Genomic DNA, 19,026 nt, shown 5'->3' on the forward strand with positions numbered 1-19,026 from the left:
TAGGTGTGTGAATTGTATTAGTTGTTAGTGGGATAATAAGTTGTTGCTTAATACTTGACACGTACACAGTTGCGGGATAAGAAGTTGGAAACATGAATAAAAACTTGGAAAGAAGAGACAAGTTTTTTTTGAAGAGTTGGGGTCGGCATGTGCATAGCAAAACGAATAATATTACATGTTAAAAAACGATGTTAAAAAATAGTTGGAAACATAATAAAAATTTAAAAAACGATGTTAAAAAAAAGAGTTTGAAGAGTTGGGGTCGGCGGCATGTGCATAGCAAAACGAATAATATTATTTGAGGCCTATTTATTATTAGTAAACATGGGCCTATTTATTATATTATTTACTATGGTCCTGGTAATATATATATACACATGTCTAATACTTGTATTTCGATGTTGAAAAAAATAGGTGAGTCGAGATGTCCGATGTAGTGAAGTTGAGATTTTACTATGGTCCTGGTACTGTCCAAACAAATGAGTTGGGAGCAGATCTGAGTGAATTTACTCACATAGAGGTTGCAATCAGCGCACCACAAACATGGTCTGTTAGTCAGTTGAAAGAATGGATTGCGGCAAGTTTAGGTCTTGATACTGAAACAAACACCGTCGGTGTTCATGCATTGTGGACACGGTCAAGTTCAAAAATTTACTTTTATTTGAGGCCAATAGAGGGAGACTCCGATTGGGTGCGGTGGTTACAAGGTTGTGAACGAAGGGGATGCAATCCTGTTGCTTTAGTGCTTCCCGTCGTGCAGGAGGTCACTTCACATGAAGGGGAGGGTGGCTACGAAGGACAGAGCAGTCATGTAGAAGGAGGAAATGCTTATGGTTACGACCAAGGACAGAGCAGTCAGGTAGAAGGAGGAAATGCTTATGGTTATGAACCAGGGCAGAGTAGTCAGGTAGAAGGAGGAAATGCCGATGGTGATTACAATGGCGAGGTGGACGCTGACGAGGTAGATGGGCACATGCAGAACCAGATGGAAGAAGAAGACACCGATGTTGAAAGGGGTCATGCCGATGATTCTGACGAGTCAGATGAAGAAGAAAATGCAGAGGAGGTCCCAAATCCTGCATGGTGGAATCATGACTTATCATCTGCAATGACCGTGAATGATGGACATGATTCAGCCTGGCAATATCACCAGAACAATATTGCGACGGGTGCTATGTATCCGAACAAGCAAGCCCTGAAGGATGCAATAATTAATTGGGCAATGTCCACGCAAAGGGTTTTCAAAGCTGAGGTGTCCAGTCAGAAATTCCTCACAATGGTATGCAAGAATGCAGATTGTCCCGCAAGGGTGCACGGCTTTCTCCCTAAGTATGGCACAAGTTGGGTGATAAGTGACTTAGTTAATCACACTTGTCTTATTCCCTGCATCCCTCAAGATCATGCCAACCTTTCATCCACGCTTATTGCTCGACTGTTTTACGATGAGATAGTGCAAGGCAAAGCTATGGAAGTGAAGGCAGTGCAGACAAAAGTGTTCGCCAGGTTGAAGTACAGAATTTCTTATGGCAAGGCTTGGAGGGCTAAGCATGCAGCGCTTGAGAGGAGATTTGGTTCTTATTTTGATGCATATGACTCTGTTGTCCACCTCCTCCACACCCTGCAGCAGCGGAATCCAGGCACCTATATCGATATCCAAGACATGTTCATGCCAGAGTTCCCAACTGTGAGGGTTTTGCATCGTCTCTTCTTCTCTTTCGGTGTATGCATCGAAGCTTTCAGGCATTGCCGACCGGTGATATGTGTTGACGGTACTTTTCTCACAGGCAAGTACAAGGGTCAGATACTGACAGCCATAGGTCAAGACGGCCAAAATCAAGTCGTCCCACTGGCATTTGCTTTTGTGGAGAGTGAGAACATTGAAAGTTGGACATGGTTCTTCAGGCAGTTGAAAATATCAGTTGTCAAGGAGAAGCCGAATGTGTGCATCCTTCATGACAGGCATGCAGGTATACTCAGTGCGATAAGGACACTGACAAACCCAGGCCCTGAGGAACAAGTTCCATGGCAGGACTTGCAGAGCCGTTGGTGCATGCGTCATCTCGGGGCTAATTTCTTCTCGCAGTTTAGAAATAAGAACCTGATGAATCTGTTCAAAAAACTCTGCAAGCAGAACCAGTTATGGGAAGTACAATTTGATACACGACAGACTTAATGTGTGCACGCAGAGACACGTGAGGGACAGGAAAGCTGCAAGAGATGCAGCGGTGAGGGCACATGTTGAAGCAGTAGCTGCACAGTTGGCAACAGGAACAGCGGCCGTGGAGGAGGAGGCTGTTGGGCTATGTGACCTGCCAGGCTTTGACCCACCTGGTACTAGGAGAAGGCTCGGGAGGTCGATTAAAACCTTCGAGCAGTGGATAGAGCATGAGCCTCTGGAGAGGTGGTCTTTGCTACATGACACACATGGAGCAAGGTACGGTGTCATGACAACGAACCTCGCGGAAACATACAACTTTGTCCTCAGAGAAAACCGGGCATTGCCACTTACAGCCATCGTTGAGGGTATTTTCTATGGCACCGTCAAGTATTTCAGAGACAGACGTCAAATAGCAGAGCAGCATATCTTGAACAACCCAAATACACGGTACTGTGAAAGAGTCACGAAGTACATGGACAACAAGATGCAAAAAGCTATGTCACACACTGTAGTCGCCATCGGTAATCAAGAAAGAAGGTTTGAGGTCCGCTTAGCCAACAACAAATTCGGATGTGCAAATGAGTTGAGGACGCATGAGGTGAAAATTGGCAATGAAGCCTGGCCAACGTGTGAGTGCACATGCAATAAACCGAAATTGCTTCACCTACCTTGCTCACATGTACTTGCTGCTTGCGGGCAGCTTCGAATGGACGCAATATCGTTTGTGTCTCCATATTTTCTGAAAGAGGCTGTCCTCAATACCTGGACAGGTGAGCTGATGGGTTTTCGAGCAATGGGTAATTTCAATAGCGTCAACCCCGCCGATAGGCGTTACATTCCAAACCCAGAGCATATGCGTACAAGTAGAGGCAGACGGCAGTGTCAGCGCATCCGAAATGATATGGATGAATCTGAAGCAGGAGGTCCGACTAGGCAATGCATTCTATGCAATGAATTTGGCCATAGGGACACTAATTGTCCCACTTTCGTCACTGGGCGTGGACGAGGCAACCGGGGAAGAAGAGGAGGTAGAGGTAGTAGAGGAGTAAGGGCGAGAGGAAGAAGCTAAGCTAGCACTAGTTTGTTGTGAATTTATAATAAGTGTGTTGTGGCACTATGTTCTGAAATTTGTATTAAGTGTGGCACTATGTTCTGAATTTTTATTAAGTGTGATACTATGTTCTGAATTTTTATTAAGAGTGCCACTATGTTATGAATTTTAATTAAGTGTGCCACTATGTTATGAATTTGTATTAAGTGTGGCACTATGTTCTGAATTTTTATTAAGTGTGGCACTTTGTTCTGAATTTTGTAAGTGCAGGAATGTCGGGATTGTGGTTGCTGAATGGGCCGGCCTTTTACCTTTCGCGCGTCTGGTTGAGTCTATCCCGGGTGAGAAACGCGTCGCCATCGATGGGTCTTTGCTGAGCTGCTTAGTGGACCGTTGGAGGCCAGAGACCCACACGTTTCACTTCAGATGGGGAGAGATGGCTCCTACTCTGGAGGATGTGTCACTTTTGCTGGGACTATCGTTGGCAGGTCATGCCGTAGGACCGTTGGACGCACCGGCTGGTTGGGAGCGAGCTCTCACAGAACGTTTTCACGGTGTTTTTCCGGATGCTCCCGATCCGGTATGGGAGCATCACGGACCTAAGTATGAGTGGTTGCTAAATTTCCGGGTAATTTCCCCTACCTATTCTCTTCAAGTTATCGCGCATACAGAAAATAAGCATTGCAGTGTGCTGGTGGTAAATTGGAGCACTGTGGTGGAGGTGAAGCTGTTGTTCGTCATTCTTCGTTCGAGCCGGAGCACCGGCAGTTTGGTGGCCGCCGTTCGTCCTTCATCCTTCGCACGCACGCTTCAAGGGTATATTTAAGCCCACATTTTATTTTTCGTACGTGCTTCGGTAGTTTTTGTTAATATTTTTAGATGTCAACTAATTAATCTGTCAATATTTGTAGTTGCTACGGCAAATATTCGTATTATAATTATAGGAGGGTGAATTGTATTAGTTGCTCTGTTAATATTCTGTAATATATAGCTTCGTAATATATAGACATGTCTAATATTTGTTAGTGGGGATATTAAGGGGTAGGGTAGGTACTCAATGCGATTTGTGTGTTGCAGATGGCTGAGAGTACTCAGTGGGTGCTTAGCCCTATTGTTCATGTCCAAGGCTTGTCTCCAAGTGTTGTGCAAGTTAGTGAAGTGGATCTCACTTTTGATTGGTTGAAGACTAAATTCATGTTGAAGCAAGGGTTGAAGGAAGACGATTTTGTGTACTACGTCAGCAGGAAGCATTCGGATGGCCCTGGGGAAAGAAAATTGATTGACATAACTGATGATGGCAGGATTCAAGAAATGCTGAGCGAATGGGAATGGAAAAGGGTTGTTCAGTTGCATTGCTACAGGAAACCGAGTTATATGTGATGCATTTGTCATTCGAGATCCGCCTCCCCGGCAGGCCAGACGTCGTCATTGCCGCTCCTATGTATCAGTAGAGACATTACCATCTATTTCTGTGTGAGAATTTATGTCTATTCTATGTATGAGACAAATGACTATGTACTTCTCTACGAGACATATGCCTACTCTACAAGATCATATTTAGATAGAACATAATATTCATACAACGAGACATTACAAACAACTAGATAGAACTACATCCAAATTAAATGGCACGTAACTGAACTCACAACATACAGCATAAAAACTACATGAAGTGATCATCGTCATCCTCGATCGATGCAGAACTCTTGCCCTTCGACGATGAGGAACTCTTGCCCTTCGACGATGAAGAACTCTTGCCCTTCGACGATGCAGAACCCGGAAGCGGCGGCATGAAGATATCATCTTCGTCCTCGCTCTCCTCAGTCCATAAACATGGATTATTTGCTGCAATCCTTCTGAAAGTTTCACTCTTCGGCACCACTACCTTCTTCCACCTGTCATGCAACCTAAGAAGTTCTTTACGTACCTCCTCATAGGTCCTTTCAGGCCACCCAGAACTACGTAATTGGTGAGCCAACTCATTCATTATGGTGTCACTACCGGTGAGTTCGTCCCATGGAACTATCCTATTATCCATCCTGAAATCAGTAGCTAGCCTCAGAAGAGTCCTGCTCATCCCAGGGTGAAAACTACGATCGAAAGGATAATGGGACATCTCAACTACACTACACTGCAATGCTTATCCAGCTCCGTCTGAAGGGGGTTTTATAGATAGAGACGAGAAAATGGCGGGAAAGAACGACTGCGGTATGGCGGGAAATGTTGGCGGGAAATGGGAGGAGGGAAACGGGTGGCGGGAAACGGGTGGCGGGAAATGGGTGGCGGGAAATGAATGGCGCGAAAAGCGCAGTTTGAAAATGTCGATAACTTTCAAAACAAATGTTCATCACAATGGAAAAAGTTCCCGCCTTTCAAAAAATGCATGCAATTTTTTTGGAAAATATGATAACAAATGGTTCGTGCCACTAAATGAATGTACGTCACCTTTGCTGGAAATATTCTCGTGTTTCCAAAAAATATCCATGACATTCTACAAAATGGTACTCCCTTCATCCCATAATATAAGATGATATTACAATCAATATACTCACATATCACGTGGGTTAACAAATGTTTAGATGGATCATGACATTTTAAGAAAATATTCGCGTGTTTCTAAAAAAAGTTTGTGAAATTTTCAGAAAAGCATTTTAAAAAATGTTGTGTGGTTTAAAAAAAGGTATTTTCATTAAAAATGTATTTGAAGAAATGTTACCATGTATTCATAACGTGTTAAAATATATACTTTAAAAAAATATTCGCGGTAATATTAAAAATAGGCATGCACCAGTCGGCCCACAGCAGGCCAACTGAGCCTAGTCGGCCCACTGCAGGCCTATCGGCCAACTGCAGGCCGACTGGACCCTGTCGGCCAACTGGAGGCCGACTGGGCTTGAATCTGCTGGCCGACAGCCCAATCGGCCACCAGCAAACTGATGGGCCTCCAGTCGGCCTGCTGTGGGCCGACTGGGCTCTGTCGGCCTGCAGTAGGCCGATGGTGTATTATTTTTAAAAAATCTTTTTTTGCGTATTATTTCTGTAATTTTTTTTTTAAAATGTATTATTTAAAAAAAAATTAGCCAATTATAGACAATGCCAACAGCAGACCGGTGTAGTAGTAACCCAGGAAACGATAATCCACTGGACACACATGGGGTACAATTATCAGACAATGCCAACAGCAAACGGGTGTAAGTACACACCCACATGCATGCCAGCAGCTTCCTCCCACCTCCCAAGGAAACAAATGTTCATCCATCACCCCGAGTTCATTGCGGCACACGATGTAGCATCAATTATGAAAACCTATTGGCACGTAATGTCAACCAGTCCGAGCTGTGAGGTTACCCTCCCCGCGTCTCCGCTTGACTTTGCTCTCCAAGCTAGTGTAAAGAAGTCATTATTCCATGCGAGCAAGTTTGTCGATGTTCGAATTCGAACTACATAACGCATGGAGTATTGTGGACTTATAAATAGACCTGAGAAACAGCAAGCTTCCTTCACCCATCGTCCTCCCATTGCTCGAGGCAACACACAAGTAACACAGGGAGCACAGATACGTTCGGCCATACCGAAGATGGCTAAGCTTGCCGCATTGGCTATGGTAGCGTTGCTTGGCTGCGTGGCGCGGACGTGCCACGCTTCAGGGTATGGTGGGTATCCCAGCCCGGGCACGCCTAGCAGCTACCCTCCACCTCCACCCAGCCCAACGCCAACCCCGCCTAGCCCGAGCCCTCCTCCTGCTGCGCCGGCGCTCGCGATCGGACACTACTACAAGACATGCTACAAAGCTGAACAGATCGTGAGGGATTCAGTGAGAAAGGCGGTGTATGCCAACCGCGGCATCGGCGCCGGGCTCATCCGCCTTTTCTTCCACGACTGCTTCGTCAGGGTATGTAAACATGCAAAAGTGTCGCTACGTACGCACTCTTATACATATACTCCTTCATTTTCGGTTTATAGGGCTTATCTCAAAATTTTAGTATTTTTATTTTATAAGGCTTGATTTGGTTGTTTCCCATCACAAGTTCAGATTTCAATGTGCATTAAATCATTGCATGCAAGTATTAAGAGAAAATTGATCAATGCATGTACTTTATGCATGCATGCATTGGTTAGAGCATTAATTGGGTGCTTTTGCAAACTTCAAAAAGTATTTCACCACTCACCATCTACATTGGTTGGTGAGATTCTTGAATTAAGCCCTATAAACCGGAAAGGAGGGAGTAACAATGTACTACATCGTGTAGTGTCAAAAATGCTCTTATATTATGAGACAGAGGGAGTATGTGATTGTGATGTCACAGGACGTGACGAGCAGAGTTCTTTTGTTGCGCAGGGGTGCGACGCCTCGGTCCTCCTCGACCCGACGCCGGCCAACGCTCAGCCAGAGAAGCTCGGCATCCCCAACTTCCCGAGCCTGCGCGGCTTCGAGGTGATCGACGCGGCAAAGGCGGCGCTCGAGGAGGCCTGCCCTGGAGTCGTCTCGTGCGCGGACATCGTCGCTTTCGCTGGCCGCGATGCCACTTTCTTCCTCAGCAACGGGAGGGCGTATTTCGACATGCCGGCCGGCCGCTACGACGGGAACGTGTCCCTCGCCAGCGAGACCCTCCCCAACCTGCCTCCGCCCTTCGCCACCCTCCAGACGCTCAAGGACATGTTCGCCTCCAAAGGGCTCACCGCCGACGAGATGGTCACCCTCTCCGGCGCACATAGCGTCGGGGTCTCCCACTGCTCGTCCTTCTCGGACCGCCTCCCTCCCAACCCCTCTGACCCCTCGGCCATGGATGCCACGCTCGCCGCGTCTGTGCAGGTAAAATGCAACCGCACTGGTGACCCCGTGGTGGTGCAGGACTTCAGGACCCCGGGGGACCTAGACAACCAGTATTACAAGAACGTGCTCGATAAAAAAGTATTGTTCAAGTCGGACGCCGCACTCCGTTCGTCGGAGACTGGGGCACAAGTGCTCCTCAACGCCTGGATCCCTGGGCAGTGGGAGCAAAAGTTCAAGGCGGCCATGGTGAGGATGGGCAGTATCGAAGTGAAGACCAGGGCCAACGGGGAGATCAGAAAACAGTGCCGGTTTGTGAACTAGCTAAGCGGTGGATCAAAATATCACAAGAATTGACGCATATCTTATCTTGATTCTCCACGCTGGAGACTCATGAGAATATGCTAATGGTTTATGTATGTGCCATTTTCGAGTTATCGTTGCTGTTTGATTTCAGATACGGTTATTTTTAGCAAAAATAACTATGACTATTTTTGCATTACATGTACCGACATTTTCCGTGCACTTGATTAATTAAAGAGATTATAATTACATTGTCTTTTGTTTTATCGGTCTCTCGTACTAAGTTTCAAGAGTTGAAATTTAACATTAATTTTGAAAATTCGTCAAAATGTATTCAGGATCTTATTTGAAAGGCCTCGTCACGAGAAACATGAATATGAAAACAGAATTAATTTTAGACTTATCGTTCAAAATATATAAATTTTTGAAAACCGGAAGCCAAAAATAAATCACGCGGGGAGACTAGGTGCCCTGAGACCTGCATGCCACAGATCCTCATCCGTCCAAGAAGAGCTTTGCTACACATACAGGATATTACAGGAATGAGGGGTTTACAGGGTGTTGCGGCGGTTTTTAATTGGTCATTAGTAGAAGCACGAGCCCACCCCCATTGAAATCAGGGGGATGTGTTTAGAAAGTTTGGAAGGAGCCTTAGAAACATCTAAAAGCCTGTATGTCTAGTATTTTTGGTCCAAGAACCATCACTTGTGAGAACACTAAAAGTAAATGCTCTCGACGCATGTTTGGTTGTCGGTGTGATCTACATTTCGGTGGCCTGTGCCATACTCACTCCGTTCCTTTATATAAGGTGTATTTGTTTTTGATAAAACTTCATAATGTAAGGTGCATTTCTTTTAATTTCTTATAATTCCCTTGTTAGTCCTTCAGAAAAAGGAAAGTATCTCTCTTCTGATTGTCTGTATCTCTCCTTGTAACAAAATAAGGAAACTATCTCTATGTCGATTGCATGCATCTCTTACTTTGCCGGACTAACTGATTTACTTGCCACTGACTAACAAATTTGCCAAGGGTAATTTCATCCTAACACGTCTATAATTATGTGCCTTGGTCACCGTACCAAAAATAATACACTTTAGATAAAGGAACGGAGGGAGTATTTCAAAATGGACCAGCAGTGAGGAGTAAAGCGGGCCATATGGGCCGCGCTTTTAAGGCCGTCCCACGGGCATAGGTTTTTGGCCCGGCACGACAAGCAAATAAAAGGGCCAGGTCGGCCTTTCGGCCCCCCATGGAACAAGGTTGGTCATCAAAGCCAAACCTTCAGGTCGGCCCGACATGGCCCATTATTCACAGGCCGCCATGGCACGTGACCTAAGTCGGCCCTTTTAGCACTGTTTAGAGTTATTTTGGCCTTTTAGCGCTCTTTTGGCATTTTTAGGGTTATTATTCTGAGCATTTTAGTGCTTTTTGTACATTTCTTTACCTAATATTAAAGGACGAAAGATTTCATAGTTCTTCATCCGTCACCTCTTTATATCCGTTAATTTTAAAGATTGACGGTTGAGATTTAAAGTATGTTAGAGTTGATGAAAATTGTCCACCAATGCCACCCGTAAGTGAGAACAAAAACAATTTTTTTTTTACTCGCCCGTCGTAGTTGTCTCGCTTGCCACCCCAATTTTTTTCTTAGAAAACAGAACAATTTGTCATCACGTCAAAAGAATGATAACAATTCGTCAAAAAAAAAAGAGAACAATATGTCACTGGGTAATAATCTCAGGGAGAGAAAAACAAAAGATCCCCAAAATCGCTGGCTGCTCAACTCCGTGCAGTCGCTCCGCCCGCCTCCAATCGAAATCAAATTGATGCCGGCGACCACACTGACCGACGCCCTCTCCTTTTCTCGGCCTGACCCAAAGGCCCTGCCGCCTCACCTCTCTCCTGCCGCTATGGCTAACACAGTCTTGCCCTAGGCGGCTCCATGGGCGCTGGGATCTCGGGGACGTGACCGACGGCGTCGCGTTTCTGCACGTGTGCCGACATTAGTGGCGACAAAGCAGACAAATTATACAGGCAGGTCTACATGACGCCACAAACCCACCGGCAAGGATTAGTTCAAGCCGCCTTCAGGCCACCATGGCCGATTGCTACGATTAGGAGGAACACTAGCACCACGATGACTAGGATAGTGAGGTTTGGGACTTGAAGTGGATCAGGTGGAGACGGCGGCGCCGGCAGTGGCCGGGACAATGGGGTTCGGGAGTTTGGAGAGGATCATGGGGAGATGACGGCTGCGGTGGGCGCCGTGGTGCTCAGCATGCTGCCGACCTCGATTGCACCGCCTCGACGCCCACCTGCGCATGTGCCGTTCCGCTCGCGACGCATCCCTTCCCAGCCGCCACCCCTCTGCCTTCCAAGCACAGAGCTTGCTGCACAACCAACGAACGGGCTTGCCGAGGAGAAGAGTTCCATGCGTGTGGGAGGCCAGCTGCTCCCCCATCTTCAGACCTGACCGGTGTGCGTGCGTGTGTGCTGCGGGTGTTGCTGCACTACAGGTCTACAGCTGCAAGCATGCCCCACCACGTGATGACATCCCAGTTGCTGTTCGCCCTAATCGTCTTTGGCAGTGCCATGTGCGGACTGTTGCTTTCCCTTGGAGGTTCAGGACATGTGTGTTGAGTCCTCTGGATCGGTTAGGGTTAAGGATTCACGGTAGTCTTTACCTTTTTCTTGGATTGATGAGCCCGATGGGTGGCCATGGTGAGATGGTGGCGGCTGCGGTGGCAGAGAGTGGGTGAAGTGGTGACGGCGCTTTCCGTCAGCACTGCACTAACCCTAGATCGGTAGGGATGTAGGTGGGGTGTACGGCGTTGCGACGAACCTCGTAATGCGAGCCGCCGTCCCCACCTCTTTATATAGTGCAGGTGACAGGGGCCCGTCACCCATAGTGGGCTGAGCGCCCCCGATCAGGGCGCGGATCTAAGGGCCCGGTGGGCCGTTGGGCCCACACGGTGGAGATCATCCTAACATTCTCCCCCTTAATCTCAACTTTTACTTTTGACCTTTATACTTTGAAATAACTCTTTTCAAAGTACTTGTTCCATCACAGATTTGCATGTAGAGCATGTCTCATCATCACGGTTCATTCCCGATAGAATCAACACCTACAACACACTCCTCTGTTTTGAAATAGATTCTTTAACCTTGGGCCCTTTTATTGTCCGGAAATCTTAGACTATACCATAAAACCCATGTCGACTGTGTGTTCTCCGAACACACTGGGCGGCAAGCCTTTAATAAGCAGATCTGCAAACACTTGTCTGTTGCTTCTATGCTTCAAGCATTTCTACATGATTCCGGACTTTCTCCTTTACAACGCATAACTCTGTGTCAGTGTGTTTGGCATCAACACTTGACTCGTTGTCATAGGAGCGAAAAACTTAAAATGGTTATCGCTGTTGTCAACCATTATCAATTCCGGGTACTTGTTTCTTTAACCTTTTTGCCTGTCCCTCAGCCTCATATCATGTTGTACATTATCTTTACATCATATTAATGATAATTGATTCATTCTTTAGAGTTTTTCCACACAAAAACTCCAAGTGTGAAAGTCAGCGACAATTGTGGATTTCGCTGTATATTTCACGAGTCCTGTCTTTGTACTCACAATCTTTTGAGAGCACTTATTTCTTTCCGCATGAGGCCGATATCCTTGACTCCATTCCAGTGATCTATATCTGGACTGGACATTACCAAAACAACCCGGTTACGTGAACTGTGTCACGGTAATGTTATACTTTTGCATTCATTAAGCTTCCAACAGCTGAAGCATATGGTACCATATTCATTTGGTCTATTTCACATTGACTCTTGGAACACTAAAGTTCCTAAAATCATTACCCTTTACTATAAGAACAGGCGTAGGTTTTCTCGCATGCATACTTTAGAAACTTTCCTTAGCATGCCCATGCGACACACCTAATACCCCTTTTATTCTTTTCTCGGTGAATCTCGATCCTTATAACGAGAGACATTCTTTTAAACTTTGAGGACAAGAACTTCTTTTCCTCCTGCAGTCGAATTAACATCACTACTAACAAGCAGAATGTTATCCGCATGTACAAGATATAGGAAATGAAATTCCCATTCTATAACTTTATACAAACACAATTGTCCTCTCATTTTCTTTAACCCAAAACAACATTTGATTGCTTTAGTCCATAAAAGACTTCTTCAGGCAGTATCCCCTGTGTTCTTTACTTTCATCTGATGTAACTCAGATCATAATATCTTTCATCTGATGTAACTCAGATCATGATGTGCTACCAACACACATTGTAATCTTATTCAGTGTAAAATGCGCAAAAAAACCTTTCGATTTTAGTCGTGTTTTACACCTTTACATATTTCCTTTGGAGTCATATTGACCTTGTAGACTTTTTACAGCCTACTGTTTTGGCTCCATTGGAAATTACTCATGAGTCCCGAATATCGTCAGAATTCACCAATTTCATTTCATCTCACATAGTCTCTTATCATTTAGATAAGCAGACACTTCTCAAAACTCGATTGAGCGCTTTAAATGAGGTGGGATCAACCTCCATTTGAATTTCACTACCATAGACTTTATAGTAATCAGAAGTATCTGATTTTCTCATTCCTTGAGACCATCTGTGTCTCAGGTACTGGCACTTCTTTCATATGGGGCTGTTGTTGCTCTGTCATTGCCAAGAGGCAAATTAATTGTAGTCTTTCACTTCCAAGAGGCAATAGGTTTTACAGGGACCTCCTGTTTAATCATTCCTCCTTTATAGAGCTAACAACGGGTGTTGTATAGGTCATACAACATGCTCCCCCAGATACAATCTATTTGAGTCTTAGGTATCTTCATACCATGCTCCCCCAGATTACTCCATCTTCACTAAGAATGGCGTATCTTTAAACTTTATTATTTGGGTTTATTCTGTTAAAATTTTCTTCTTTATGGCACTTTAAGCACTGTCTTAGTATTCCTTAGTCTGCTTTCGGAACTGTAAAGATCCAGGAATACATCTATTTCTTTTCTTTAGGGGTATTATTATGATCGTCGTACTCCCCCAGATTATCACATTCTTCATTAATGGATATCTCATATTTCTTTCTCCCCCTCGAAATGTGGCAAGAACTTTTCTGCCACAATTTCGAAAAACCATTCACAACTCTTGTGAATTGAGGAAACTTTGAGTATCTACTTCATGTATCTGATTACTTCATGTGTAATGAAGTTATGTGTTAACGGTATGGGAGTACTTTTTCCTTATTCCTCATTCCATTTCGGAAACTCAAAATAGTTCTTTATCATTAATACTTTTGCAAGTCACACTTGCATATCATTCTTATCTTTAGGTTCGTCTGTAACTTTTATTCTTTTTGGATGACCGTTGCACATAAGGTGTACGGTCGATACTAGGAAAGCATAATAGCTACTCCATACTTTCTCCCAGAGTGGGACACATTAAACGCACATGAGTCATCATATCTTTCTCCTGTCACACAGGATAAGTCTTAGCCAAAATTTCTCCTGACGTATAGGATTTTTGACATAATACTATGTCAACTTTACCCAGTTACGCAGGTATTTTCCCAGGCTTTCCCCGCCATGCGGGTTTTATCATAATCCTCTTTTCCCGCTATGCGGGTAATTCCCTGTAAGGAACATAAATGCCAGAATTGGCTCTTTTGACTGCATATACAATCATGAAATTCAGAAATAAATCCGAACGCTCTTTGACACACATGCTTAATCCGACGTTGGTCAAATTAAACACGCATGTTGCTTGTTTCATCTCAAATCGTGTTGACTGAAAAATCTTCTTCATATAGAATACATGAAAGACATTCGTCAACCAAGACTCTCAATGATCTATTTGTTTTCTTTTCTTGGATTACTATCCAAGAATTCTTTTATTTTGAAGCCATTCTTTAGAGAGAATATACTCCCTCACGTTATGACCTTTCTTGGTCATCTTTCGGGTAACAAGTACCCAGCCATTCGCTTTCACCAATGAAAGCATGGAAAACTTTTAGTCTGAGAAAATTTAGCCAATAATCAACAATACTGAGCATAAAAATAACCCATGTTGATCTGGTTAAAAAATATGCACATTAAACTTTTAAAACTTTCTTTTATATTCTAAATCACCGTTGGGCAGAATTAGAACACAACATCATCCTTCTACATTAATTCCATATCACCGTTGGGCAGAAATGGAAATAACGCATATAACTCGTAAATAGTGTGATGATAAAATTTCTATTACGCAACTTTGCTAAGAAAATGATCATCATTATCAACTTTATTGCAACGGAAAACTAACAATATACATTTCTCACTCTTTATCAAATGCTTCAAAAAATTGGTCACTTTGATACAAAACTTACACTACAAGAAAAATGACATACTGTGACGAAAATCCTCGTGACAGAGATGGACAACGTCATGAAAATACCTAATGTGTGATGTTTCCGTAGGTGGCGTCACTGATTACCGCAAGTCTGTAATGATGGGTGTCACGAGTCAGCTTCAACCTTCGAGCGCACATTGCTACAAATTTCTATGAAGGTTTGGTAATTTCCATGATGAACCTACTAGTCACCGAATATTATGAATGTGAGATAACAATTTGTTTGTCTTGTAATGTCTACCGGTGGGACCCGCCATAATTGGTTCATGGGTTATTGAGCGGTAGGACCTGCATACTAGTGTTGGCAATAGGGTCCACCCTAGTTTTTCACAGTCTACTGAGCACCATATTATTTTGTTCCATATAATATTAGATAGGTAATGGCCGGGGAAAAACTTATTTTGTGCCATTCAATATAAATAGACACTGTTCGGGCAAAAAAAACTTGAATCCATGCGTTCGTGAGCTGATGCTATTTAAAAAAATGGATATAAAATTTAATAAGGAAAAGTTAGTATAGGGAGTTTGAACCCGGGTAAAATAATATTGTACTAAAAGTATTTATTATGGCTCTGGATTGTATATACTCCCTCCTTCCGGAAATACTTGTCATTGAAATGGATGTATCTAGATGTATTTTAGTTGTAGATACATCCATTTTCATCCATTTTGATGACAAGTAATTACGGACGGAGGGAGTATATGCCTACAGCACTTAGCAAGTTAGTTTTTTTCAGGGCAAGCTGGTTAGTTATTTCTTCCCTAGGGCGTGTATGATCCATCTGTTCGTCTATTTCGGGGGCGTCGCGTCGCGGCGGGTAGCGGCAAGGCAGCGGTTCCGGCTGGCGGCTATTGGTAACTTCGTATGTGACGGGCGTAGCACAACCCATAGCCTGGCAAGCCCAGCAAAACGCCCTTTCTTTAAATTTTCTACGTGGGCTGAAGCTAGCTCAACCGCACATATAACAGCGAATTTTGTTTCCCTCGTCCACCTTCTCCCCTCCCCGAGCGAAACCCTATCTGTTCGATCTCGTTTTCTTTCGCTTGTGTGGCGGCGGCGGTAGATCGGAGGCAACCAAATTACCAAACACGACGACGGCGGCAGGAGTAGCTGCTCTCTCTTCCCTCTCCCGTCGGGTTCCTCGAGGGCGCTCCGCTGCGGAAGCTGCTAGTGGCGTCAGGGCCCTCCATGGCGCGCAGCGGCGGACCCAGCGCCCGCCGCGGCCGGACCAGCCTGGTCGCACGGCCGCGGCCCAGCCTGTGTGCGTGACGTGCGTTATCCGTGTGAGTGCCTGCGTGTGTGCATCCTACGATCCCTCTCGTGTGATTGCAGGGACTGAACTCTCACTCTATGGTGCCACTCCATACACTTCTCAGTTCCATCAGAGCAAATGAGGAGAGGACAGAGGAGTCATGTTGATGTGGGTACTGGTTATGGCTTTCTTGAGTGGACCGCCGGGTTTGCCTACGCATCACCTTTGTAAGGACTACCGTCACTGGGGTATGAATGTATGATTTACTAATGAGTCATCACGTAGTTGTCCCGCCTTCCGCACTTATCAGATACATCTTGCTGACCCTCTGTTTTTCTTCTTCTTTGGTTTTGTCCGTCAGATTTACATTGAACACAGACCACAGGGGCACGCAGGAGTTCTACGGAGGTCCGTCAAGCTCGACCAGCAACCTGGGTGGCTGGGTTAACATGTGTACGACGCTCAGCTATCCGATCTCAGTTTAGATGAACCGCTTACATGCGGGATTGGTTCAGATATCAGTTTTGTTTTGTTCCTCCTTGTTAGTGAGTTCTTATTGGTCAATCGTGATATGCTTCTATAGTAATATTTGCTAGGTTAGATAGTCATTTTTTGTGCCATACTGTCAGTAGTCTTGAGCTAGAATATGGAAGGTAGTTTATACGTGTCACTATAAGTTGAAAATTGTAAACTGAATTGTACCTTTTCTGATTTATCTTTTAGAGAAATTATTATGAGAACCTAGATAGTACATGTGAAATGGGTTAGTAATTAAATAGTTAGCTGCAGTAAAATATTTTCATTATGCTGAATTGCTGATGCTCCCCCAATATTGTTATGTATTTTGTAGTTCTGATCTCGTGGCAACTCTGTTTGAGGGAATGTGAAGTGATTTGCAAGTGAATTGCTGTTCTAGAACTGCAGTGGGAGTTTTATGAGCGATTCGACATGATTTTGGCAAATTACTAATGGAGAACTAATTCATTGAACTCGTTTAGGAAATCTAAAGTGATACTAACTATATGTTAATGCAGATTACTGTCCAAGTAAGCAGATATATTACAAGTTTACAACTAAAGATCAAAGCCTAAACGAGCTTTTTATTCGGCTTGGGACCATAGCATAATTGTAAGTAATTTATTTTCGGATGGAACTTTCTTATTGATGACACTATATGTGCAGGACAACTAAGCTATGCAAAAGTTGTTCATGCTTTCTTCACTGTTCTAGGCTGCTTGAAGGTTTCTTCCTTCGAAGCTTTGTCGAATATTCTGTTTTTTTTGCACCATTTTAATTTGTGAAGGAGTACCTACTACAAATGCTAATTTGTTCCTCTCGGGATTTCAAACTTTATGTTGGCTATTATTTATGCGTGTCCTCTTACCAATAGTTCTCTTTTCTGATGTATTGATATGTGTTTATTCCAATCTAATATTTCAGATGATCTTTGTTGCTCACGAATACGACATGTTTAGTTTTGATCATATCACTTATTAGACAATTACTAACATGTACTATTTTTTGTTAAGGTTCCAACCTAGAGCTCCGAGGTACTTGCATGTCGTTCTTTGTTGCACTGGTAGATGGTTTTCTGTAACTCGCCCATAATGTTATATTTATGTCTTTGTTTCTAATACGCTGATTCGTAAGTCATCTTTCAAGAAGTTGATATGGACAATGGAGGATCAGAACAACTCTAGTTGCCTTCAAGAAGTCACGAGAAGAGGCATCCAACAAAAATTCCAAGTTTTGGTGAAGGTGGGAGCTAAGAGTCACACCAACAAAGTTAAAAGAGATGTATCCGATGGTTATGTAGCTTGGGTTACTTTGCATGGGGCATGTAACTGTGATGTGTAATATGCACGTTGTTTAGAGACTAGATAATTAGCTTGTAATGTGATGTGAAAATTGGTCAATGGAAAGATGGGCTTAAAAAGATCAAACGCCCACAATATGTTTTGAATCACACAATGTTGAAGTATTATTAGAGGAAAAAACTATAAAGAAAATAATCCTTGAGAAGGCTAGCAAAAAATGGCAATTGCTCCATAAAAAAAGGCGGGTTGTATCAACCATAATTGGGTTGTAAATTGGCTATGATCCACTAAGAAATTAGAACAAAAAATAGAAAAAATGAACTGAATTATTGGGCTAGGCCCATTTGGAAACCCAGTGCGCATTGGTCCACCAAAAATCTAGTGACGACCGCTTCGTCACCGAAGGTCCCATATCCGGTGACATTTTTTGCACGCCGCGTCACTAGGAATAATCTGTGACGGGGATTCCGTGACGATGCTGGTGACGCCTAAAAAATGTCACACATGAGTGTTTTGTGACGTTTCTAGCTATTACGTGACATTTTTGAGCTCGTCACGCTACGTCCGATCTCTTGTAGTGTTATCAGAGATTTCAACTTTTAACTATAAGACTCATTGAATTATAATATTGTCATCTTCAACGTTGGTCAGAAAATAACAATACCATAAGTAAACTTTAATCAAATATACTTCTACTGTCATAGCAGAAGCTATCTGAATCTGATTTCACCCACAAGTGAAAAAACTTCTCTCAAAAAACTGTTCATCCAATTAAATTTCCCGTTGGTTCAAATTTAATTGGAGGATAATACTTTTTCTTTCTTTGTAAAAGAGTACTATTAAATATTACGCAGCGGAAAAACATGAATAAAAAATTCATGAACTTTTTATTGTTTACAGAAACTTTTCTTTACTAAATTTTTTTTTCATAAACTTTATAATTTTCTTTATAAATTCACGAACATTTCTTTTGCTGTAAAGTTTCTATTTTCATTTTTTTAGAAACTTTTCTATTTTCTATTTTCTAAACAACAAGTTTCGTTGGGAAATCAATTTGCATAGAAAATCTATATGAAATTTGCCCAAAACTGGACAAAAAACTATTACTTCAGCTTCTGGAAAAAAGAAAACCACAAAAAACAGACGAAAACTCGGCCTGGCCCACGGCTCGGACCGCGGTCTTTACTGCGCGCGGCAGCTGGCCTGGTCCGCCACGCGCCCTCCTTTTTTTTCTTCGGCCCAGGGCGCGCGGCCTCCTCCTGTGGCCGA

At 43.6% G+C, this 19,026-nt stretch overlaps 1 protein-coding gene across 1 annotated transcript; it reads left to right on the plus strand.

Moving 5' to 3' along the window:
* Nucleotides 1-6,727: 6,727 nt before the first annotated feature.
* LOC109757965 (peroxidase 2) lies at nt 6,728-8,952 on the plus strand. Its single transcript, XM_020316808.4, has 2 exons — nt 6,728-7,101; nt 7,549-8,952. Exons 1-2 carry the CDS (start codon nt 6,787-6,789, stop codon nt 8,302-8,304), a joined length of 1,071 nt encoding a protein of 356 aa, XP_020172397.1. The 5' UTR covers nt 6,728-6,786; the 3' UTR covers nt 8,305-8,952.
* The last annotated feature ends 10,074 nt before the right edge of the window (nt 8,953-19,026 follow it).

This window comes from Aegilops tauschii, chromosome 2 (assembly GCF_002575655.3).
Source record: "Aegilops tauschii subsp. strangulata cultivar AL8/78 chromosome 2, Aet v6.0, whole genome shotgun sequence".
In the NCBI taxonomy this organism is placed as follows: domain Eukaryota; kingdom Viridiplantae; phylum Streptophyta; class Magnoliopsida; order Poales; family Poaceae; genus Aegilops; species Aegilops tauschii.

Excerpts from the sequence above, each read along its gene's own strand:
- LOC109757965 (XM_020316808.4), top strand. The coding sequence starts at position 6,787 with ATGGCTAAGCTTGCCGCATTGGCTATGGTAGCGTTGCTTGGCTGCGTG. Across the intron at positions 7,102-7,548 it reads TCCACGACTGCTTCGTCAGG|GGGTGCGACGCCTCGGTCCT; the intron begins GTATGTAAACAT and ends TTTGTTGCGCAG.